The 26,426-nt window shown below is 37.0% G+C and overlaps 1 protein-coding gene across 1 annotated transcript in view; it reads right to left on the bottom strand.

Moving 5' to 3' along the window:
• The window catches only part of SLC9A9 (solute carrier family 9 member A9), a 183,600-nt gene that overhangs the window by 58,813 nt on the left and 98,361 nt on the right, over nucleotides 1-26,426 (bottom strand). Inside the window, exons 10-12 of the mRNA XM_051782060.1 lie at nucleotides 26,006-26,119; nucleotides 24,495-24,606; nucleotides 18,828-18,981 (exon numbers count right to left, since the gene is read on the bottom strand). Of these exons, the coding sequence (XP_051638020.1) occupies nucleotides 18,828-18,981; nucleotides 24,495-24,606; nucleotides 26,006-26,119 (380 nt within the window). The remainder of the gene's footprint in view (nucleotides 1-18,827; nucleotides 18,982-24,494; nucleotides 24,607-26,005; nucleotides 26,120-26,426) is intronic.

The raw sequence follows: 26,426 nt of genomic DNA, 5'->3' as shown, positions 1-26,426 counted from the left end.
AACCTGCATTCTGAAAAACACAGGGCAAGGTCAGTTTACATTCCTGTGTCTATACGTACGTGTGTGCAGTCTTTAGGGATCCAAACTCACAGTTGCTTCCTGATACAAAGGGAATGTGTGAGAAATTTGATTTCTGTGCTTTCTCTAAATTTTTTTTCTTGAATTTCACAGGAATTATCCAATCAAATATATTCAATACGTGGCCCATAGACAACTAGTGAAACCCATTGACCCTTGGCAGCAATGTTTAACATACTCTAGGGACATCAGCTGATCAATACTGTTTTGCTTCTTTTATTGTCTCTCCTGTGAGACTCTTCTTCACTTTCCTTCCCCCTGTCTTTTTTTTGTTTCCCCTTTATTTTTTGTTCTCCTATTTATATATGTTTATAGTCACAGGTTGTTCATGTACCTTTCATTGCACTGTGGTAGGTGATCCAGCTATCACCTTCTACTTTGGTGTTTATAGCTCTTTGCTGAGTTACAATACACTTGCATGTTTTTTACTCCTGCCTCAGGGAGAAGAAAAATCTTTCATAAGATGGTATTTTTAGTAGTCCATATTTAAATTAATAAACTTTCTGTTCTAAAATATATGGCAAACTCTACCCCTTTCCCCCCTTTTAATATCCTTATTTGGTAAACACGTATCTCAGAGGCAATTGTTTTTCTAGGAATCTGACAATGTTCAGATCCCTCTGTCAGCTCGGTAAAACTTTGTTCTGTTCCCCACTCCTCAGGAAGGACCGGTCTGTATGTCACGTACTTGTATGTGAGGCTTTCCATTCTCCCTTCCCCAAAAGAGCAGTTTTTATTCATCCTTTCTTTTTCTAAAATGCCCCCTCTGTGTTTTGAGCAGGCTCTGAGTTGCAGCGTGTGAGGGGAGGTTTCCCCAAGGCTCTCAGTCAAGCAGCATCACTGCTCTCACTGACTCCAGGGGAGCAAAGTTACACTGGCACTGGGTGTTTCCAAAGAGTCTTTCTTTAATATCTTTGCCATCTCTCAGCATTTCTGAGTTATACAGGGATGTGATGGTCATTTTAACTTTCCACTTATGATTGTACTGGCATCACTCATCTAGTGTGGTTTTCATCAGCAGACTGACTGGAGACTGGCACTTACTGCTATTGCTGTCATCTGCTATTCTCTCAGTGAAGGAAATAGATAGTTTTATGCAGCTCATTTATGTAAAAAGTGAGATCTATAGAACAAGGTAAGCACTTTACTGCCTGCTTTTCAAGCATTTAAATTCTGTCTGGAATCTCCCTCTTGTTTTGAAGTGCAAGAAGAGCAGAAAGACCCGAGCAGGGTCATGCAGTTGCACAACCATAGTTGACAGTCACTGCCCTTTGCAGTTGCACTCTACTTATTGAACAGGTAAATGATTGCTTGTAGGAATCAGATATAGATTAATGGGGAAGGCTGGGAAAGCTTGAAAGGATTGTAATCCTCTTGAATTTTTATTTTTAATCTCCGCTACAGAAAAAACCCAAACCCCAAACCCTCAGTAAATCTAAAATTCAAGATAATAGCTACCAGAAGAATTCTAAAATGAAATTCTTATGCTAACAGTAGATTATTTGATATTTAAATGTTAAAAAATTATTAAAAATTTGGTTTGTTTTAAATTGGAAAAAAAAAATCCACTTCAAACTCATCTGAGATGCAGAGACCTCTAGAAAAAAATGTTGTTACAAGGGTCACATCGCTCAGAAATGCTGCATTGCAATTAGAGAAAATGAAAAATAACAATATGTGAAAAATTATGTGACTTGAATGATTTTATGAAACTGCAGGAGAAGCTCAGATATGAGGAATGTGCATGGTAGTAGCTGGGATATACAGTGCAATCATCTTTTTCTCAGTAAGGCTGCATTTGCTGTTTAGTTTTCACCTGAGCTTTAAGTTTCAGATGAAAACTGGGACTCAGAATAAGAAGATCACTTGATATTGTATTATAGTGTTGACTTAGGAGAAAGGATGGGATTGGGTGTCCCTTTTGGTAGTAATGGTGGTGTTTGTTTTGAGTGCCAACCCAGTTAATCCCAACCAAGTTGAGCTTTTGAAATACTGAATCACAACACAGTGTGGTGATGTCCTCATGAAGTGACTGTGATGCCTCTCATCCAAACTCTACCCTGTGTTTTGGGGGAACAGAAAAAAAAAAGGGATTTGTGTGTATGCTTTGATTTCCCTTATTTAAGTCAATGATCTTGTATTTTCAATAGCACCTACTGGGACTGATATCAGCCTACATGTCTTAGGGAGCTACTGATGATGGCAGGTGCTTTTCTTTGCTTTAACTTAAGATGTTGCAAATGGAGATGTATAGGCATACAAAGACATCGCTATATTGTCTCTTTGATAAGAGACAGTACACAAAACACAATATTGATCAACCTCCATGTGCTTTAAGATTTTCATTATTATTACCGTGCCTCTCCCCTGCTGCAAGGAAGTCTATAGATCAAATGCTCTGTACACAATATTGAAAAAGTATAAATAAAAAAGTGCCTGGAACATTATTAAAAATGCATTTCCAGTTAATGCAAAAAGACAGAAACACTGATGCATTATAAAAAGTATCATTTTCACACATAGCAAATATCCTAATTGCTACTTTTATGAACTCTGTGGAGATGAATACAGCTTTCAAAAAAAAAAAAAAAAGTCAGGAATTAGGCCATTTTGTTGGCATCTTACTTAGACTACTAATAAGCTTTGCCAGCCAGGAAAAATTAGAACTGATTTTACTAAAGATCTGTATGAGGAAAAGCAACTGTGCTCAGATGTATTTTGACAATTTCCTACAGATGAGTCTAGTTAATTCCTGGCTCAGAAATAACAGTTCCCTCTAGTGAATTATGTCAGTGATTTTTAGAGCAGTAAAATGTTTGTTCTCTGAATCACTTTAGGTGTCTGTTCCTTTTTTTCCTTGAACATAATCAGCACGGCTTTGGAAAGAAGCCTAGGCCATTGTAGATGCATTATATTATTGCTAATGTGATTAACCCAAAGTAAAACATTAAATCCTCCTGAGGCATTAGTCTAAATAATGAGATGACCAACTCTAAGTTCCTTGGGCTCACAGCACAGGGAGAAACATTTCATGCACTTCATCTCTTGCCTTGACATTTGAAATTTATCATATGAAGCTGGTGCTGGGAGCAATTCTGTGCAGAGCCATCAGAAGGGAAGACTAATGCTGGTCAGGCTAAATGTATGGGATGACCAAAACACACTGAGTAAATGCTTCTGGCTTTGCTGCTGAGAACTGGTGACATGAAAGCTGTCACTGATATGTCCATTTAGGCTGGTTTTTTCACAAGCAGCTTGTAAATCAGCTGCATTGCTTAAGTCCATGTCTAATTCCTGCTTTGAAATATGTTCACCTAAACTCTGTCTGAAATGTTCAGAACATCAGGGAATTATAGGAAGGACTTGTATGAATTGATTCACCCAAGGGTGTATAAAGCAGATATATGGTATATAGGAGAATGTGCTTTCAAAGATACCCTGTACAATTTTTTAATCAAAGTGTAAATAAAAATGACATTTCTGAATTCTTAAAATGAGAATGCAGCACACAGGCCTCTAGAGCTGAGGTCATGACGTTCATAGGCAGATACACTGCAGGGTGTGGTCTGAATAAGCATTGATAGGATCTTTCCACAGTTCCTCATCTAGGAAAAAGTCTCAGAGTGACTAAAATGTCATGTACTAAAATGGAAGAATTTTGCCTAAATTTTCATTGTCTGATGTGTGCAGTGTCAACAATTATTACCCTTTCAGTTTTAATGGCAGGAAAACACCTGTGCACATTTGTGTCAAAACACTCTTTGAAGCCACTTTAAATAGAGCAGGATAAACAGTACTGTCTTCTCTGGAGGCAATGTTCTAAAACGCTGCTTAATGGAAAATTTATCTTTTAATTTTTTTTACACCACTTTGCTTCTCAGCAACAAGAAATAAAATAAAGACTCAAAGACACCAATTTTATTTAATTTTTCACTCTGTCATTTAAAAAAACAAACTTACATACATTATATGCTGCTGATATAGCAAATATCAATTACAGTGTAATAGTCTTTTTGACAGAGTGGCTATAGAAGTGCTGGTACAGTATGCTTCCTTTCATCTAGGGTTTATGTCATCCCATGTTGGTTTTAGTTCATGAATTGTTTTATTCCATTATAACCTTGTTCTGACAATTGTACTGTTTAGTTTAGACAGTGCAGATTTCTGTTCATTTTGAGTTGTTTTTGCAGTGTAATCTTTGCTTAAGAAACTTGGCCACCCTTACCAGTTGCAGGTGATACACTTAGATCGTGTGGCTGTTTAAAATACTATTTAGGGAATTCGTACAAAAACTTACTAAAATAGTAAGTATCTAAAATAGATACTGATCTATTTACGATCTATATATTTATGATCTATATATTTGCACTGTTTGCAATGTGAGGCAATGCAAAACTGTTACTGATGTCTGGCTTTGATACAATGTTGTTCAGTGGGGTGGTTTTTCCTTTTGGTTTGCAGTCAGCTTTTACTTACACACCACCACCACCAAAGACAGACACTTTAAAGTTAGTTGCTGTGTTTATCCAGACCTACAGGAACCGTCCTTATTTCACAGTGTGCAAAGTCCCATTCTAGAATTCAGAAAGTGCACTAAATACAAATGTTAGGCTTGAGGTTTTTTTTACTCCTGAATTTACTAGTCTCACATTTCTAAATATGCATGACTTTGGGAATCAATTCATTCATTTGGAGAGAATAAGAGCTTAAATGGAATGTAAATGATCCAGACGCTCAGGCCCAGTGCCCTAACATTGTTGAAATTCAACTTATATACATGTATTTGCATTGTGATGTATTGTATTTCAGAGAATTTAGATAATATCAGGCACTTACTTTGCATTTGAGCACACTTATTCTGGCAAGGCAAAGGTTTCAGATGTCAATAGTAGCTTTTTCCTTTTGTGTCAGCGACTCAACTGTGGCTAAAAACCTCTTGATTCTGGTCATTCTGTTGATCTCAAAAATGTCCTGATTTTCTTTTGGTAATGAACTGAATCAGCATTCCTGTCTGGTTTGCTGGGCGCTCTCTCCTAAACATGTGCTGTCTTGAGATTTTTGTAATGCCTGCACCAGTCCTTGCAAGCTTTTTATGAGCACCCAGGAGGAGGGCTAGTCATCCCCTTGTTGTATAGTACTTATTAATTGTGACACTGTGGTTAAGATTGGTAAAACACTTTAATTTTAATTAATTGAAGTCTTTATCTTTTCATAAGAGCATTTGAAGATGCTCTTCAAAGCTTCTAGTTGATTGTGGGTTTGGTTTTATTTTTTTAAATTTTTTTCCTTCTCCTTATAACCATATACAACTTGAGCAAAAACTCTGAAGCACCCAGTTGAAGTTTAAAATTAGTTCAGGGGAAAAGGAGCGCTGTGAGGATGAGATAGGGAGCATACTATAAAGTTTTATAGTTTTACTTAAGCTTCTTGTGTTGCTTTGCAGTGTGCTAGAAGGTGTTTGCTGCATCATGGTTAAGAAAGGGACTCCATTCTCATTGCCTTCTTGCAAAAATGAAAATAAACTGCTGTATGGAGTAACTATGAACCAACATTTGAATTCTAGCAGTGATGACAATGAAAGCAATAGCTTGCAAGAGATTATGAAAAGATGAAGGGAGAAAGTAGAGTGAGAAATTGCCTCGATCAGGGATTCTTAAAGCATAGTGTGCTTCTGCCAAGAAAATAAATGAATGTCGTTATAACAGCCTGCACCAGCTGAGGATCTGTCCCCATTTATCCACTGCCACCCAGCTCCCCTGGGGCTCTAAGTACTTCTCAGTGGCCAGTGACTTCAGGCCTATGTGATATTTCTGTCGGTGTATTCATAAATACGTGATACTTTGGCATTGGCTTCAGGTTCCTACCTTGCTGTACAGAGCCAGTAAACTTGATAGCTGAAAGGCAAGTCTAATGCTTAAAATTCCCCATAGAATCACAGAGCCATTTCAGATGGAAAAAATCTTTAAGATCACCTAGTCCAACTGTTAACCCAGCACTGCCAAGTTCACCACTAAAGAATGGGCCACATTTACATCTGGGAAGGCTGTGAAATAAAGAGAACATTAATTAATTTTACTTTTTAAAATGTGTCACTACTCTTCTCTCAGACATGCATCTTATGTAAGGTAGTGCAGCTTGAGATATATGTAATAAATTGTATTGAAAGCTGGGACATTTGCTTAATCTAAATTGGTGAACTTGTCACTTATTTATAATCCTGATTTTGAATGAAAGTGATAGAAAAGTGGCACACAGCCATTATGACTTAGATTTCAAAGTGATAGGACAATGCAAAGAACTCTGACAGAGAATCCAATACAATGTTTTTTCCCCCCAATATTGCACTGAGCATAAATAAGAAAGTACATAGGCTGCAGACTGTCTTTTGGAATTAAGTTGAGCAAATAGATAATTTTATCACTTATCAATATGGAAACATTACAGTAGTATTTCTCAAAATGTGAAAGAAGTAAATAATGCAACTATTTTGGTCAGTGAACTAAGACATGGCAATTGAACCAGATTTGGCAATTCATTTTATGGGCTGAGAAGTTTTCTTAAGACTTTCGGAATCAGTGAAATATAAAACCGTGCCCAAGCAGCAGTTTCAAAAAGAACAGAAGCACTAAGGAGCCCAAGTGGTGCCCATTTAAAATGGGAGCTGTCATACAAAGCCAAGTAAAGGACAGTCAGATCAGTGGGAGGTTATGCAGTGCCACTGATTTCAGGAGGAAAAAATAATGATCCTTGGGCTTTTAAAAAAGGTTGGTCTTAAGTAAATTCAAATATATGTATATGTAAGGGTTACTAGATCAGAAAGCATGTGAGCAATCATTCTTCTGTAGACTACTGAACAGGGTACTGGAAGACCTGGATTCTCATCTTTAATACACAGAGATGACTTGTGTTTTAGTTGCTGACTCATTTTAAATGGAACAGAAACACTTTTTTGGACAGAAGCTGACACCTTCCTAGTGAACACATTAACCATCAGTCTACAGAATATTTTTGCCTCGTTTTCTGGTTAATTAAAATTATTTTCTGACTTCTCTGTTTTCTTTACCTCGTGAATACATCTGCATACACACACAAAATTGGTGAGGTTTGGGTTGGAATTCTTCCATAAAGGTGGAAGAAATGCACATGGATTGAATGAGGCAGAGGAAGGGAACCATCGTGTCCATGCCACCGGTGGGTGCAGCAGGAAAGGGAGAGCAGAGCCCCCCATGCTGTGTCTAAATGGAAAACAGTGGCTGTCATGGCATTTGTAGGAATCCCTTTGGGTGGAGATCAGAAAAACTCAGGGACTGATTAAGACTCAGATCAAGATTCAGGCAGATTCCCTGAACCTACACTGTGATTCCTGACCAGGCTTAATGCACGTGGATAAGTGAATAGCAAATGCAGCTGGGTAGTTTCAAGGTCACTGTGTGCAACACCTTGTCTACTTGTAAGATTAGATTAGCAAAACATGGTTTTTTTAGGATTGCTGTTTAGGATATTTTACATAAACAGCACTTACATATAAACTTTTATATAAACATCAGTTCTATATATTTATTTGCAGAGGAAATATTTTGGAATTATAAAACCAGATTTTTTAGTACACTTTCAAGATTCCTTTATGTATTATTTGTCATTATGTAATTAAATGGTGTATCTTTTAGAAGAAGCAAAAAATGCAGAAACAGAAATATACATTTAAGGGCATTGAAATCAAGTACCTCTTACTGAGACAGGGGGTAGTTTTCTCATTTAAAGCTCATCAATGTTCTGACTAGCCAGTCACTGTTGGGCTGTTTCTGCACTGATAATTCACTATAAAAAAAGTCTGTATTTCCCTGTAATCTGTATCTGTTTATTAAAAGCTAAAAGCCCATACCACTATACAGAGCCTAGATTATTTAATATCTGCTTTAATTAACTTTTCACACTCAACTAATTCTGGAACAATTTGATAGGCTTGTTATCAAGGGTGCCAGACCTTTTCTTCCACTCTGCATTTCAAAAAAGGATAGGAATTTCAGAATTTCCAGAGGAATGTTTCACAAGTGTTGCAAGTTTCATGAAATTTGAAGTCACAGTTCTCTTCTGTCACTAAGTTCCTTTGCAAACAGAGATAGACTTAGTGATGCCTTTTTGTTTCAATTTACAAGAATATTTATACCACAGTCCATTTGCTGTATAAGACCCTTAAGGAGGCCTGTAAGACCCCAGCTCTTCCCAGTTACCACCTTTATTCTTGTTGGAAGAAAAAACTATATTTGGGTTTTTTTCTACATTTAATGTAGAGTTAAAAAATGGAATTATATGTTCTTGCATTTGTGAAATATTTGATAGCAAGAAAGAAAGAAAACCACAGGAAATCTTAAAAAAACTTGAGGAAGTTTGAAAAACATTGGAGTTTTTTTCATACTGAAATGATATATTAAGTTACGATGAAAACTTTCATCTCTTCAAAATGAAACATTCATTTCATATTTTCTTGCTGAAGAAATTCTAATATTCTTAGTCAAGCTAAATGGGAAAAGAATGAATATGCACACTTTGGAAATTATGTAAACTAACAACTGTGAAGAGCATTAATTCTGTACCCCTCTATTTTTCAGTCCGTCACACAATTCTTAAAATATGAAAGTTCAGTGAATTTCCAGAGCAATTATTTTGCAGAAATAGTTTCTAACAAATAATAGAAAGATTTAAGAGGTATCTTGATCAGTACTTACAGAGTAGGAATATAAGATTCATCTTAATACATGTGATCCTTATTTTTTCTAGAACCAGGTTTCATACCACATATTTATCTCATAATTTTTAAAGGCTCAGCTATTTTTCTGTACTTTCTGATTACCCTCAAATGACACAGTTTTGGCATATGCATGAAGTAAACTGGGTTTATTCTTGCACCAATTTAATTCTGACAGACTTGTTAGAGCTCCAAATTAATCTGGGATATTTTGGTAGAGAGTAATAAATCATCAACTTCGTTCCAAAGTCCCAGATAATTAAGATGTTCCTTAGCAGCATTTCCAAATAGGTTTTTAAGATTCTTTATTTGTAATTAGAAGAACTTCATCATGTTGACTGCTGCATAGCAGCTACCTTTTGTATGACAAGGAGAAAAGTTTTCATGGAAGAATAAAATTATTGCATTAAATGGAAGAATTGTTTTTTTTCATACTCAGGCATATCAAAGCAACAGTACTTTAAAATATAACAAACTATATAGTTAATTGACTCTAATCCAGCTGGGTGGATTATATTCCAATCTATTGGTTTATTTATAATTTTCTGGAAATACCTATAAACTATTCAGAGTTTTTGGCCTGTGGAAAATTCATCTTACCATTTGTTGTTAGACATGAATCTTTTATTACTGTGTAGTTTTTCCTCTCTCCTGTACCAAATATTCTAGCAATAAAAGTGTATGTTTCATTTCTTCTTTCTTTTTCTGTTTTCAGTAGCTATGTGGATCAAGAAATAAAAGATATGTGAGGTGGGATTTAACTGCCTGTTGTGTTAGGAGACTATGCTAAAAATTAGACCCCTCTGGCCAATAAAGATCAACAAGCTGACAGGTGGAGTCATGTAGGAGTTGTGCACGAGTCACAATTGCAATCCAAAATCTCCCATTCAACATCTGCCCAGGACTGACTTCACAGTTGCAGTCAGAAAGCCCAAGTCCTCTGTATTTTGGTCTTTTATTTTCTTATGAAGCACAATTGTTTATAAATCTTGTTTAGTATCATTCAGGCAAAATGCTATGGTGAATAATTCCGAGGGATCAAATGCACCCCTTATCTTAGCAGAACTGTACCTTGCAAATAAATGATAGGCATTTCAGAAGATCACTGAGATTCATTACCTGGACGATTTCTCATTTTCAGATAGAAATGAAAGGAAATTATCCAATTTATTTTTCTTTTTTTTATAACATCCAATACATTTGATGTCCAATTTCATACTGCTCCTTGATTTATAGCATTTCCCAGGCTAATGGTGCTCTAGCTACTATTACAAAAGCAGCTATTATATTAACCCTTTCAATGTCGGTGTACCCCAAGAAGTGTTTTCTTTCCTCACAGATAATTTCACGTGTGATGTTGAACACCTCTGGATTTGAACCAGAATGCAATTCTCTAAAATGACTTCAGTCAGGAACACCAGACCATTTCCTGTCTCTTGTAGATACCGCATACACACTAAGGGTTTACATATCCACAAATCCAGAACTGGTGGCAAAGACCACCAAGCAAAGAGAAAGAACCACATCAAGCAATGGTTTTGTATTAAAAAAAGATCTGTAGCCAGGATGTAAGCCAATATTTTAGTCTGTGCTACTACAGGAGATCAAACAGAATGAAGTGATAAACTAGAATCTGATTTCATGCTCTCTGTGACCTCTGTCACAAGTAATCAATAGATTACTATGCAAATTATTCCAGTGCTTAATCACAATGATATCTGATGTGCTTGGCTACACTTGGAATTTCTGATAGTTACTTATAGTGGCTAAATGTCTTATAGCTGAAGTCAAAACTCTGCTTTTTCCAGTCTCTTCCTGGATTACTTGTTCCCCATCATACTGGGTAGGTTACTGGGTGAACAGAGAGGGATTGACAGCCCTGCAGTTTCCTATGTTAACCCTAAACTACTATTTTTTGTTGTATCTGGAGTAATGTGTGGGAACAATGCTGGAGCTCATTAGCAAAATGGTGTCTTGAAGGCAACACTCCTTCAATAACTGTGGGACAGGGCCTTCTCTTAGCCGTTGTTTCAGACTGTCCATGAACTCACACAAAAGCTTCCTTGTTAGTTTAGTTTTATTTGAATAGTTTTAAAGATCTTCTTCACAATTGTGAAACTCAGCCTTTAAACAGCAAAGTAGATTTTGTGACCTAAGAATCTTCCCATAAATGAGTAATGTCCTAATGCTGAGGAGAGCCCAGGGAGTCAGCAGAATGTTTTCTCATGTGTATGCAATTACTGTTAATGCAGGAATATTCAAACTATCATGTATAAAAGATGTCAGACAAAAGGCTCTCCTGTAGATGTTCACAGGAGCAGATAGTTGGCCAACTAAGGACAGTAGTAATTTAAAAATAGCTGCAGTATTAATGATTAGACTTGTTACATTAAATTACAGCAGTTTCTGGATTTCAGAGGGTTGTTAGGATTATAAGCCTTTCCAGGCAAAGATGGTGTGATCTCTGTTGAAAGTGTGTCTGGGTGAAAAGAAACTCGATGGGCTGAAGAGACTTGACTGAAACTGGGCTCTCCACAGGAGTGTTTATTGCAGTGTGATTTTAAATATATATTATACTCTGGCTAAAGATGAATATGACCCTGGAAACAAGAGCAAGCTTTGTTTATTGGAGCTATATTTGTTACCGAGAGGGAACACCAGTTAGGCTGATTATGACTATTCTGAGCACAAAACAAAATAATAAACAGTACAAAAAAATATAACTGCACTTAAAAACATAGTGCCTTTAATTGCACTGTTCGTCTCTATGTTGTGGTCACTCACAAATTGCAGTTGAAGATACTTAAGCTGACATTCCATTTTCAATAGTAAAGCAACAGATGCTTCGCTTCAGCTAAACTTTTCCAGGAATCTAGAGGAAATATGACCCAAAGGAATATGGTTATAGTAGAGAGAACATATCAAGGCCAGGAGAAAACATTTAACTAAATCTCTTCTTCTAAACTGACTTCCTCTGGGCATATGGTGACAGGAAAATGTGCTCATAGGAATACAAATAAAACAATTAAGAAAGTTCATTATAATTTATAACTATTAAATTATGGATCATCTGAAGATATGAACACGTGCCCTTGGCTGGTACGTTCAGAGTAGCTCAAGGACTAGCTACGCTTCAGGAAGGATAATCCTTGTGCACCTATGTGAGGGTGAAAAAGGAAAGCCAAGATGTGTTTACTTAATATAGGAATAAATGAGGAACAGCAGAGATCAAACTCTAGTTTGAATCTAGTTCATAACAAATGACTGTAAGGAGATGTACTATCTCATGCTCTTCTCCATGAGCAGAGCACAATTCAGCAATGGAGCGCAGTATTCTGAGGAGGCTCTTTCTAACCAGGCAAAAGGATCATCATTCCTCCTTGCCCCAGCCTCTTTGCCTGGATCCCCTGTCAGGACACTGTCCTTTCCAGTGCCATAGTTGTGTCTCACCCCAGTAAGATTAGAGAAGGCATTGCTCCACTTAACACTGAGAGAAACTACCTAAAACAAACTCCTGAAAGTCACTTAGGAGCTTCACCTCCATTGAATTGCAATGGACTTAAGTTTCTAAGCCACTTTTGACTATAGGGCTTTGTAATAGAACATAGTACATATGTTTAACCTTCTATTATTTGTTTTAAAGCTTGGGAATTTACAGACATAGTTATTGTATCTCTCTGAAAGTTTTAATACAGTTAGAAGAGTCTCAAGATTCTCAGTACGTGCATTTGCAATAAGAGACGGGGTCTCAGGAGCTGAGAGGGCTCAGTCACCTACTTGAAAGCACCAGAAAGGGTCCAGTGCAGTTTGCTCCTAAAGCTCCAGGGCAGGAGGGTGTCAAGCACATGCAAACACTTTCAGGCCAGTTGAAGTCTCAGCCCTATGTGACCTGAGTTTGCCCACAAACCAGCAAATGCTGCAAATAGAAGCTGATATGAAAACCACCACTTTTAATATTGCTTATGTCCTTTTAAATCAGTTTGTTATTGTTTAAAGACTTCTGTTTAGCAAACACTGTGAGATTAAGCATCCTAATTTAAAAGTCCAGTTTATCTCACCATCTCTCCCACAGGTCCCATTCATACAAATTTCTACAAATGGGATCTGGAGGATTATTTTCTCTTAAGACTGATTTGAGACAGGAGATTGAATAAAACTATCCAGATGCTACAACCGTATGATGGTAAATAGGATCTTAACTCTGGGAAAACTCAGAAATATATAGATTTTTAATAAGAAAGACATGCATGTCAGTATAAAAAAAGGATGTATCAATCTTTCTGTGTAACTGGGAAAGTAAAGTAATGTAGGCAGCACCATCCACCTTGTCTAAACCAATCTGTTAATCCTTTGATCTAAAGTACATCCTCCTTTGATCTTAGGCTGTGGAAAAGGAAGTTTCCTGCTCAGTGCCTCCTGTTCTGGAGCCCCGAATCTCAGTCATATTTTTACCACCATTTCAGCCCTTGAGATTTCTTACTGCAACTGTTGTCTTTCTAGATAAGGCAGAAGTGTTTCCAAAGACCATGATATTGATTTGTGTAGGTTTTTTTTTTTTTTTTTTTTTTTTTTTTTTTTTAGTTTGAAGGGCCTCTTTTGGGAAGCAGAAAGAACAACTTTGGAAGCATAAAACAGACCAAATCTGTTCAAAGCTTCCCACTTGGCAGTGCTGAGCGCTACCACTGTTGCACTGTGTTATTCTGCAGCATCTCTTTGAACACAGCTGAATGCAGGGAATGCTACTATAGAGTTGGGAATAATGAAAAAAATATTTTTGAAACAGGAGTGCTATAATCCTGGCCAAGGTCATGTTGTTAGTGTGATTGCTGGGTCATAAAGTTCTGTCCTTCAGCAGTCTATAACTAGTCGTTAAAGGTCTGAGATGAGCACAGAATCATAGACTACCAACTAGGTTTTTGTTTGGTTTGGTTTGTTTTTGTTGTGGTAGACAGCTGTAGTCACACACAGCATTTAGCCCCAGTGCCCATCTGCATCCCTAGTGTGACATCCTGGTAAACATACACACTGCCCTAGCCTTTGATACTGAACAATGGATTGAAGTGTTGGATACTGAAGGAACCAAAGTCTTGACTACTTCTGCTGAGAACGTGAGTTTGGACAGCCTAGGCCATCCCCCAGAAATGTGATATACCAGGCCTCTGGCATTAATATTTAGAGAAAGTTGAAGGTTTGGAACTGAAGTTTTGAGTGAACTAGAGAGGGCATGATTTTAAGGGCACACACTTTTCTAAAGCACATACAAAGGGAATGGCCTGATGGGCACAGTATTAAAAGTTACTATTCAATGCTGCTTAGTATTTATTTAGAATATGGAATAAAAATATCCTTATTAACTGAAGAACTGCTGCAAAGAGATGCACAAAGAGTCTGGAAATCTCTTGACAAACATTTACACAGAAGGTGATGATAAACAAACAAGACCTAATACTTAGCACAGTGCTTTTATGGCACATATTTTATTAACAGCTTTGTATTTTTGCTCTGCCTGTCAGGAGAATCCTTTATCCTCAAACCTCTCATTGCAGATTTACTGTAAAATGTAGCTCTCTATTTTTAATCAGAGTATGGGGAACGAAGGGACACATATATCTAAAAGCATTAACAAGTAATACTCAGCATCTCTGAAGGCACATTTATTCAATACTTCAATTTGACTGGGAACCCACATGGCTATCTTTGTCTTGGTGTTGATGTATCATGAAATTATTCTCACACACTGATGCAGGTTTATTCATTTATTCTGCCAGGGACAGAATATTGTAGTCCTTTCACATGGGGAGTAAAAACAATTTTTTTCCCCTGAGTTATAACTCTCAGATAAACCAAAAGACAATGTATTATTTAGGAATGTGGTGCAACCACTTCTGCTCTCTGAATGCCAGCTGATAATGCTGTAATGGACTGTGCATGTGCCTCTTGCTCAGAAATGTTAAGTTACTGCACCAGACAACTGGGAACATTTAAATAGGACCCGATTTTCAGTAAGAGAACATTAAACACTTCCTGAAACACAGTGTTTCAGGTATCTAAAAATGAGACAGTTAAAATAAATAAGACATTTCCAGAAGTGTATGTTTCATTTTTTTTAGCACAAAGTTAAAAAATATTTAGTCTTTGCCCAGAATTTCAAGACTCATTTTAAAGGCTGCTCTGTATGAGTAAATGTGGTAGTAAAATAATGAGAATTATTCATATGGGTTTCTTTTAAAACTGTGTTTTGACATACAGAGACATGTAGACATAAATTTTGCCATTAGCAGGTCAGATTTCCAAGGCTTTAAGAACTTTTCTTAAATTCAAGCTACGGTTTAAGTAGGAATAAATGTTTCAATATAATTTATTTGTTAAATAAAGGGAACTAGAACTCTGAACTTTAATAAACTTGGTGAACTCCTGGGATCTATTTAAGCTTGTTTTTACAAAAGCTCTTAGCACAGCTGGCTTCTGCAACCTTGTGGGATAGTTGAGTGATATTGCTGCATTAAATGGGGGTGGAAGTTGAGCCTTTTTCAGTAGCACATGGTTAGTTTTGATAATACATCTTACTATATGTTTTGGCAACAATTTGCAAGTGTTGTATAAGCCATACATATTCCTGGAATAAATCAAATGGTAGTTATCTCTGAGGACACATCTTCATCTTTTCTCTAAAAATAGACTGACAGATTATATTTACATTATGTTAAATTTTAACTGAAAAAAAAAAGAAAAGCAGATCTGATGCTATTGCTGTGAGGAGAGATGGGAGATTATGGAAATTCCAGTTATTATGGAAACAAAGATTGATTTTTCAGAAGACTATTAATTCCTGCTATCGATTTAAAATTGTCATTGTTATATTTCCTTATACCCTAAGAGTCCTGGTCACTGTTATGAGAACTTCACAAATTATGGAGAGCGCAATACACAAGTGAAACATTGTACAATATGTCGACAATAATGTACAGTAAGACAGATCTTGGATACCTTCTTTTGCCTTGACTCTGTAATGCATTATGGTAGAGCAAATGGTAAAGATATTGGTGTGAGTTGTTTCTGATTTGTGTTATTTTTACGTATATTCAACATAATGGATGCTAGATTTATTTATGTTTTAAAACCAAACAGTTGGTCTGTACCATATAAATTCAAGCATTTAACTCTAGGATAAGACTGAGTTGAGGAGCTGAGTTGCATCTCTGGAGCTACTTGGGAACTGTAGCCTATTCCACATAGGGAGGGTGAGCACAAAACTCTATGTGAATAAGATTCAATTCATCCAAATAGACTGAAATCACATGGTCCTCTCTACTAGTCTCTGAATGCCTCCTGTTCAATTAAATACATTATCTGCTGGATAACCATTTTATGATGAAAGAATTAATTGGCAAAAAAACATATTCAACTTGGAACTGTTATTTGCTAAATGATGGTATTTCTGATCATTACTGCCCCCTGAGAAGGTTTACCAGTACAACAACTTATAGATTATATAGAGAAATCCAGTGTAGTTATGGTGACCATTCATTTATTTTTAATTTCCTGTAAGCACTTTATTTTGATAATGTGCATAACTTTATGTCCAGTTGTTTAGATTAACTGTGCTTTGGATTTGACCAGTAGTGGTAGGTCTGCTTCCCCAAAGCAGAATTCCCCTGGGGAATTCCACGGGAGGTTTCAAACTGTCCTGGGGTGTGGAGCCTGATGTAGGTTCATGTCAGTTGAACACTGAAGGCTAGTGTGAGAAGAGTCTCCCTCTTGTGTGCTTAGAGACGTCATTGCAGCACTTCACCCCTTTTTTATGTAATTGATGACACCCCAATCTATTCCAATAAATATCTTCAGAGACAATCATACAAGTTTTGTGTAGTTGTAATGCAGTTTCCTTTGGCTGAACCCTCCAAAGTAGCTTGAAAAATACAGTCTCTTTCTTCTAAATTTATAAAAAGAAATGTGGGGATAGATGCAGCTCAGAACTGCTGTTTAGGCACAGCTGCAAACATACTGGGGGAGTGCACCAAGCAAGGTGGTGTAATTTGCAGCAGGGCCATAACTTTCTCAGCAAACTCAAGTCTGCTAGAATCCATACAAGTATCATCTGTCATGAATTACCACCACCTTTAGATACAATTACTTAGCAAAATTACTTAAGATTAAAAAGACAAATGGTAGCTAAGGACAAAATTCCATATTGAGGTGCAATAAATTATAAAGATAGTGAAATATATTCACTGGAGAGAGAAATCAGAGCCTCAATATACATTTGTCTATTTAAAATTTTATCTCAGTTTGACCACCTTATAATTTGTGAAGCTGTATGCTCTGATGTCAAGAAATTAGCTGGAAATTGTGAACCTAATAGCTTTATAGTAAGAAAATCTATATCCCAATTACAAAAGCAATTTATTTGATTGGGAAAAATGCCTGGCAGATCTGCTGGGATTCAGAGTAGATCCTCAAAGAGATGACCATTTCAAATCAATAATGACTGTCTGCTTTCAGTGTCTTTCGTTAAATCTGTTGTACAGGTGGGTGAAGAAAGAAGCACATGATTGCATTGAACAGTATAAACAATTCATGAGATCCCCTTGCTTGTGGTGTTGTGGGACTCTGCACCTCTGGGCAGCACTAAGTAGCAGAAGAAATTACATCCAATTAAATTGCTTGGCTTAGTGAAAGCACTTGACAATGTTCATTTAAAAATTACCCAGAAAGCTAAACCAGGACAGGCATCTAGTGATAAGTCCTTAGACTAGACATGTGACTACTGCTCACTGCCTCTTTCCTTTGCTGTAGTCTCAAAATTATTCCTTATTCCTCTTTTGTAGAAATCCAAACTGATATGGCCCCCAAGACCTAATAAGAGCACTCCTCCTCATCCATGTTTCTGTTGCCATGTAAACTCTGTTGCTGACTGACAGTGAAAAAGTGGCAAATCTCAGAAAGGCAGCTGATACTGCCAGAGTGTATCCAAACTGTGATGAACTTGATTGACATTATGGGACATGAGACATGTCATGTAAAAGAATCAAACTGTCACAGAAATAGAAAGACCCTACACACATATGGATGCCTGCATTTTATGTTTATACAGTAAATTTGCACGCTAGTCCTTATTTTGTCTGGGAGTTTTATCTATGCTCTTTGTTAAAGCTCCAATTTGGTTACCTTCAGCTGGTATTTTACAGCAACAGGCTGACATAAAGGCTTGTAATCAGACATCATTTTGTAAACAAGGAAAATATATGCTATATATAGAATAAATTATAAGCAATTGTGAATTTCAAGGCTATCTTGATACTGTGGTTTTCTTTGGTAATCTTACAAATCATGGCAGTGAGTTCTAAATGGATTATGAAGTGACCAGAACTCAGCAATAGCATTACAATCATTATTAAAAGTTGGGTTTCAAAAAAGCACACTTGGAAGGACACTGCATTTAAATTAGGTACTTTTTATTCCAGCTTCTTATTTCACTCTCTTGTCATTTCACCTCCCTTGCCATTCATCCTTGTCTGTGAATAGAAGTCACTATGAAGTAATTTTAAAAATGCCATAGCAAAAAAGCATATATAAAACAATTAGTAATAAATTAGTTACTGAATGATGTACCAACAGAGGCTGAACGATAAACCAATGCAGGAAGATTTTTCTAGCATATTCACATTATAATCAGAAATATGTGATTTATTATAAGTTTGTGTAATAAATACACATTTTAAGATGATGGCAAAATCTACTTTTATAGCTCTTTCTTCAACAGTGAGGAGGACACTACTAACATTTATTCACAGTGCTTCAAAGGAACAGTAGTGGATGGGATGGGTCTGACCTAAGTGTAAACCCAATACAAACCTGGGGAGAACCTGTTCCTTGTGGTCTGGAACCTCTACCAGGTAGACAAATACTTCCTTTTTGCTTGTTAAAACTCTTAAAAAGCACATATGTAAGCATTAGAAAGTTGTGAGAAGGTAGTGATTGATGTTGTAAAGAGAGTACTAACCTGATCTGAAGCCAGGTGAGCATTGGTGTCGTGCCCCCACCAAACACCCAGACTGTGAAAAACACAATTAGCAGTGCTGTGGTAAACATCATTTGTTTGGGCTGGGAGTTTGCGTCTCGAATTGCCAATGCAAATGCTATTGCACCACGTAAACCTGAAAAAAGAAAAAAGACAAGGAGGATGAACTTAATGTGATGGAGAAACAGAATTTTACTCTGTTCAGTCCAAACCCAGTTCCAAGGGCAGAGGAAATTTTCAGATCATAATCCTCCTTATAAAATATTGAATTGTGCTGATTGAAAGGATGGGTTTGAATGCAATGTAAACAACTTTGAAAAGTGGACAATGAAAGTACTTTCATGTTCACATAATAATCACACAATTGCTTTACATCCACTGAATTCTTTGTCTTGAATAATTGCAAACGAAATAGTAATCTGAACTTTCTGCATGTTGAAAAAGAAATCTGTATCCTGTGTTCAGTGGGACTACTCCTGAAGTCAGGTGTGAGAAAGAGGATTGGCATTAAAACCTGTACCCAAACATGCAAATTGTTTCTTGCTTGAAAAAAGAATACTTCTTTAAAATAATTCAACGTGCTAAGACCAGTCAGAAAAAATATGGCTTAAGTACAATGAATAGGTTTTAAAAAATGATTCTAAGTATCTAAAAGGGGATGCAAAATAAATTAGTGTACTTGAAATATTATAATAGTTGTAAAATTATACACCTACGGAGACTGAAAAAACAATAACTTACAAAGGTGGTGAAAACAGCTAAATGAGTTTAAAAAAAGCCCCATAGGTAGTAATAAGCTGACTAAATAGGTCTTCACAGAGTTCCATGTTTAAAAATTGAGGGGGAAAGTTCCTGCTGGTACCTCCAGCCCTCAGGATGCATAATACAAATAACACTCTATATTTTCCAGTGCTTTTCATTTATCTATTTAAATTTACTTTATTGTTTTCTAAAAAAGAATTCCACAAAATAAGGGTAGAGAGGAAAGCTATTACATGTATACAATACACACTGAATCCAAAAAGTACTTTGGAGGAATTGAGAGATTAAATCTAGTAATTAAACCTCTTGTAAGGCACTGATGGCATATGCAGAATCATTTAATTAACTGCTAAATGCAGCTATTTTTGGCCTAGAACTCTAAAGCTCAAAGATTACATAGCCAGAATGTGAATTATTTGCAATAGAAGCTGGGCAGTTTATCCAGGGAACAGCACAAAGCCATTTCTGCAAGGAAGAACCAGCTTGTAGTTACCCAGTCAGCGTAGCAGGTTCCAAACACTGCAGTCAGCAACAGGATTTGTCCTTGGATGTGCTTTTGTGTAGAAGATGTGTCTGAGAAGGCAGATGCTTTACTATTTTCTTACAGGGAAAAAAATATCAGCTCATTTTAAACATGTGTCTGAGAAGGGAATGAACAGGGAATGAAAAGGTATTTTTCAGTGGTTACAATGGTAATCTGGTTTATTCCATGGGCCTCTGACACTTAACCCTGGGGTGGTTTTCTGACTAGCCCAGCTACATTTTGGTGGAAAATAATGCTGCTTTCCACAACTGCAATATTAAATACAGAATATCTGTTTTGATAAGAGAGGATATAGGGAAAAAAAAGTTAATTAATGTATCTCTGTTTCTTGAGCACTGGACTGGCTGTTTCTTCAGTTTAGAAAAGTAGTGAGTGCCTTCACTGCATTTTTCATTTATACAAGACTCAACATGGTCCATAAGAGCTAGTTCAGTTTCAACTAAAAAATGTCTAAAGTGAAATAAATGATCAAAGCCTTTGCTTCCAACTAAAGCAGGGGAAGCAGATGAATACACCTCAAACGTAAAGACTCAATGAGAAGCAAGGAACACTACTCCCCTTCTCTCTGTATATCAAAATATATTCTGGGTAATAACACAAATGAAGGAATGGAATTTTAACAACCTCAGAAAATGTTAAGATGCTGAAATAGAAAGATAAGGAGGATTAGATTTTCTCTAACACCTCAGGGAAAAATGCCAGCACAGCAGAGTGGAATGACTGGATGCAGTGGACACTGGTACCTCAGCTCCACCCAGAGAGAGTGGCACTGCAGAAGGAAAACACTTGATGAACCGCGGATAGAGATTCTCTCCCCTCATCTTTCAGAGATGCTGCACTGACAGCAGCTCCACATCTGTGCTGTGATCCATTCATCCTTGGGCTCTATCACAGATTTCCTATCAGATTTTTCTGCTGACTGTGCCAACCATTATGGATTCATTTTTAACTGATATTCTTTAATATGTCAGAACCTTCAAAGAAAACCACCCCAGGGTTAAGTGTCAGAGGTCCATGGAATAAACCAGTTGGGCTGTTAGCCATCCTTTGCTCAGACTCCACACAGACACATATCTCCCAGCCCAGCCCTCTGAGGAGCTTAGAGGGATGTAGTGTTTGTTGTTGGTGTGAAGAGAATCTGCCAGGAAGGGAGATTTTCTGTAGGTAAATCTGGTGTTTTGGTTTCAACTGTAGTTCTCTGCTCTTTTCTTCCTTGCTTTCTCTTCTGTTTAGCTGATTTCTTTATGTATCTATGTCTCTTGGAAAAGTTCACATTGACACTTCCCACCTCCATGTCTGTATGAGTGTGCAGCTGTAAATGCCTGCACAGCAGCTGCCTGTACACTGGCATTCTTTTTTGTTGTATTTTGGCATTTGTGTTCCTCCCTTTCAGACTCCACTGCTGCTGTAATGCCTTACATTAACAGCAATAATCCCTGTAGCACTGTGTCCCACAAACTCCCTGTTGCTGATTTATATGCTGTAGAGAAGAGGGCACAGTAAAAAGTAAATAAGGATATTGGAAGAGGAGTGGAAGTTCATCTATATCCACTAATTTTCCTTTCCTTTTAATTTTATTAGCTGTTAAATGCATCATAGTAGGGTCTGAAGTGAAATGAGGCATTTTTCATGGAACATAGACCACTAGTGTGTGGTGATATCTCCCTTACAATTTAAGACTTTAAAGCATTTCTTTTTCACATGAGCAGAGACTGCTGGACTGTTTACTTTAGGTGATGTTCAACTTAACTTGAGAAACTCAGGCTTAATTTACAAGGACTAATCAAGTTTTCATTTACAATGGAATGTTATCAGGAATCATGATTAAACATAGTGGTAGAAATGAATCCACCCTCTGTAATGTGTTGTTAGAGGAGTGGCAGAAGCAGATGAAGAATGTGATAAATCAAAATGCTACTCAATCCACTTCCAAGCCTAACACTTCTGCTTTTTCTCAAATTTATTAATACTCCTCGAAAAGCAGAACTTGATGATTTCAGTAGAATTCTTGGCAGGATAAGTTATAATCAAATACTAATTGAAAATGTAGTTGCCTGACCTTAGTTGCAATCACTTTGGTGATTGTGGCTTTAAAACTCAGTTAAAAAAACCAGTAAATATTTGGTGTGTTTGGTAATGATAAGATAGAAAACAAAACTGTCCCCAAATTCATTCTTTTCTACACCTGAATGTTTGATGCTGTGGTGAGTGAAGCCCATTTTCCCCTGTGATTGACTAGAACCTGATGCTACACCAGAATAATGAAGGTGGTAAATACTGGCAGGTTGCCCAGAGATGTGGTGGATCCCCCCTCCCTGGAGACACTCAAGGTCGGGGTGGATGGGGCTCTGAGCCCTGAGCTAGTTGAAGATGTCCCTGCTTTTTGCAGAGGGTTGGATTAGACCTTTGAAGATCCCCTCCAACCAAACTATTTATGACTGTTGCTACTGACCTTTGGTAGATAATGTTTTCCTTCAAACTAAAATTCAGTGTCTTGTTTACTTATGTCAGAAATGTGTCTCTCTTCTGGCAGTCATTGTTCTCTGTTTATCACAATATACAGCATGATCAGTTTGTAGCACATAAGAATGTTATTGATAACTAAGCACAAATCTTGGTGCATCTTAAAAAGTACAATTACACAGATAATCTGTGTATCCTAAGCATTCTGTGAAGTGTGCAGCTGCTGGCAGTGTGAGAGACAGTCAGTCTTTATTCTACTTGCAGATGATGCCATTTACTTTACTATAATGTTGTAAAGACATTTTTCTCTACAAAATACACTTTTTTTTTCTTCAAGAATAGTTAAAAATTACTTTTCTGAGAATTTTAACATTTACAGTTTAGAAGTTTGCAATACTGCTGTTTCAGTTCTCAGCTGCCAGATTGTCCTGGAAAGCTAATGTGTGAGTGTGAGCTCTCACATTCACTTGTTGGCTGCAGGCTACTTTCTGCTCCTGCTCTGTGGAGAATGAAATTCAACTGCAGAAAACGAGGACAGAAAAGTTAAAGAATGAGATACACTTCAGAAGATTTTTAATTCTCTGCTTTAGCTGATGAAAAACAAAGGCCAAAATGAAGCCCCAAAACTAGATAACAAATGATATGGAGCTGTTTTTCATGCTGTTGTCCAGTTGGCCACCTGCTGTCTTTACTAGAGTGATCTACATACACAAGTTACCCGTAGGACAGTCCAGGTGAGCAGGTGGTTTGGAAGGCAGTCCCCACTGGATGTGTCATCATCTCTCACTACAGTCTAGCTGGTATTAACTGACATTTTCAGTGGCAGCTTTTAGCAGAAGGATTGAATAGATATAGAAATGAACTACTGTGTTGCTCTCCAGAGAGCTGGAATTACGTCGGCACAAATGAGGCCCCCTGAGGTGGAGCACTCCTGATGAGGAAGCTTGAAATGTGGCTCATTGTATTGCACTTGTTATCTGGCTAAATGGATTGGTGTGCATCAAGGCTGTCAATCAAGGACTTTTATCCATAAGAATCTGGAATAGATTTTTATATAAAAAGCAGGAAAATGAAGGGGAAAAAAGTGCTAAGTTTCTAATTTTAGAAAATTGTATCATAAATGGCATTGGGGGGGGTCTGCATTTCTGTCTTTTACTGAACAAATGTTCTTAGCTTATAAGTTAGTTTTTCCTAACTAGCGTCAGAAAGTCACGTGGAGTTATTTCTAGCTTGTACAAATCAAAAAATAGAGAATCCAGTTCAGATTTTGGCAGTTCCAGGGCTGAGTACAAATCATAGTAGAACACGGCTCCCTCTTCTGGATTTTTAAATTCTTTTTCTATTATTCTACAATGCTAACAAAAATCAATAAATATCAAGCTGGAACACATATGAAAAGGTCTGTGGAATTAAAGTCTTCTAGTCTCATGTTTCAAAGTAAAACTGTTCCTGTAGTTAAAGGAATGCCAAAGACCATATCTGATGTGAGTATCAGTACTAACAATGTCCAAGCTGGGTATTTATTTGCTGGTATGTAAGCATACTGTCAGATATACTACAGGTGCCTTTAAAATGACTCAGCATACAAACATGGTATTCCCAAATTGCCATGGAAGTGTAGACAAATGGGGGACAATGGTTGGAAAGACAATGGCTTCCTGGGTGGTGAGTTTCCAAAAAGTTAATTAAAATATGTCTAGAGCATAGGGAAGTTGATGAGAATGCATCCATTTGCTTTAGTAGCTTTGAAGAGATGACCTTGACTTTGAGGATAATAAATTCTTTGTGATAGATATGGGTTTTTCTAGTGATAGATGACTATCTTTGTCAGTCATTAATGTGGAGAGGAAAAATACCAAAAATACCAAAATAGCTCTTACCTGAAAACATCATCATGTGCTGAAAGTTCCTGGGAATCTTTTGTTTTCGACCCAAATTCAAAAGGAAAGAAAGTGGGTATATGTTGCAAGCTCTTGCTACAAAAACTGCCACCTGAAATGTAAGATGTTGAGGAAAATAGTGGAGGAACTACTGACAAAATCAGAGTTAACCAAATATTTCTCTAAAGCTATTTTAAAGTGTAATTAAAATGAATATGTTATTATCTTCCATCATATTTTACATGTCACATCCTTCTGCTTCCAATAAAACTGTGCGGTGGCAAAGATTAGCCTTCCCCAGACATCCCGGTTTTATATTCATCATTATATATCCCACTTCAATCACTCTACTTCTACTCATCACATTTGTGTCACATGTGACTTCATCCCTTCAGTGAAATGCCCATCATCAATTGCAGAGATAGCATTATCTCCTTGAGCAGCAATTTGCAAAGAATAAATGTGCTTTTGGACCTGATTATCACTTTCTTATTTCCTGACGATTCGTATTGTCCTTGCACGTTTTGCTTTTTCTTCCCCTTTTCTGTGTAGATTCTTTGAATGTTCTTTATTACTTCTCCATGAAACTTTCACAAAAGTTACCTTAGTTAGAAACATGGGGCTGCCTTCCCATGCCAGGAGTGCAGGACACGGGACTGTACTGCCTTGCTGGGGGGGGTCCTCTCTGCCATCCAACCAACCTGTAGCCAAGGGACCTCTGATGGGTTGTTGTTATTCATTTAGAAATTACATATAGAAATTACTGTAAGTAAACACTGTGATCCCAACTTTCAAAGCTATTACAGTTCATCTTAAAGTGATAAGCAAAGGGCTGCTGCTCTGAGCCAAACAAATCATTGTATAAATTGTCAGTGTGAAAAAAAATCTATAGTGCTGTGCAAGTAAACCACAGATTTGTTGAGAAACCATGGCAGAATTAAAGACACAGACTCTTTTTCTTACCAGTCAGGCACATGATGGTATAAATAAATCTATGTACTCTAGAGATATCAAATATAAAGAAGGAAAGCAGAACTGCTTGTTTTTAAGGACTTCATATCATTTAAGTAGTTTTGGGGAAGTCCTGCTTATGGCACACATCTATCTGGAGGCAGCTCTACAGTTTGTGGATCTGCACTGGCTCTGGACAGGCAAAAAGATTTTGTGTGCCAGCACCTGTCCCCAGAGATGTGCCCCAATACTCATCCCAATTTCCCACCCCACTTGTAAACCAGTGGCAAAAGTTCCCCAGATGGTTTAAAGCCATTTACTTGGTAGCAGGTGAGCAAAACAGCAACTGTCCAAAGAACATGTGCTTATGTGCCCTGGGGCAGTTATTAAGATACAGGTAATACAGATCATTGCTCTTGGACTTGACAAAAATTGATTTTTAGTTATTCAAGGAACTGACTGGTTTGCTTACTGGCTTTTTTTTTTTCCTCATGAAACGTACATTTTTTTATATATATACACATGCACTTAGATACATACTTCTTTAAAGAAAAGGATACAAATGCACCAAATATAAAAAGAGGATTGAAGATGTGATTTTGAAATGTAAATAGTGCAAGTCCCATGTAACAGAAGATGACGTTCTCAGCCAAAAAATTCATGAACTCGAACAACTTAAACGAGAGAGAGAAAGAACATAATTATGACTCATGTCTGTAACAAACTACTGATTATTCCAGATTCCCTTGGAATACAGAACTGTTTAGATGAAAGGAACAGAAATTGCTGCTATTGCAAGGGTGGATTTTAAAACCACCTAATTTGCTATACAGTATACCGAGTGTCCTTTAGCTTTAAACATCATAGTTGCTTGCATGTTTTTCTCTGATTCGTGTATGAAAGCTTGACATAGAAAATGGTAGAATATGTAAACAGCAAGTAAGTTATACAAGCTCCAGTGCAAATGCAAGGAAGCTGAGG

Source organism: Manacus candei, unplaced genomic scaffold, assembly GCF_025592945.1.
Source record: "Manacus candei isolate 608988 ecotype Guabito, Panama unplaced genomic scaffold, ASM2559294v1 h1tg000015l, whole genome shotgun sequence".
NCBI lineage: Eukaryota > Metazoa > Chordata > Aves > Passeriformes > Pipridae > Manacus > Manacus candei.
The sequence above is the reverse complement of the archived record's forward strand: the minus strand, read 5'-3'. Positions and strand labels throughout refer to the sequence as shown.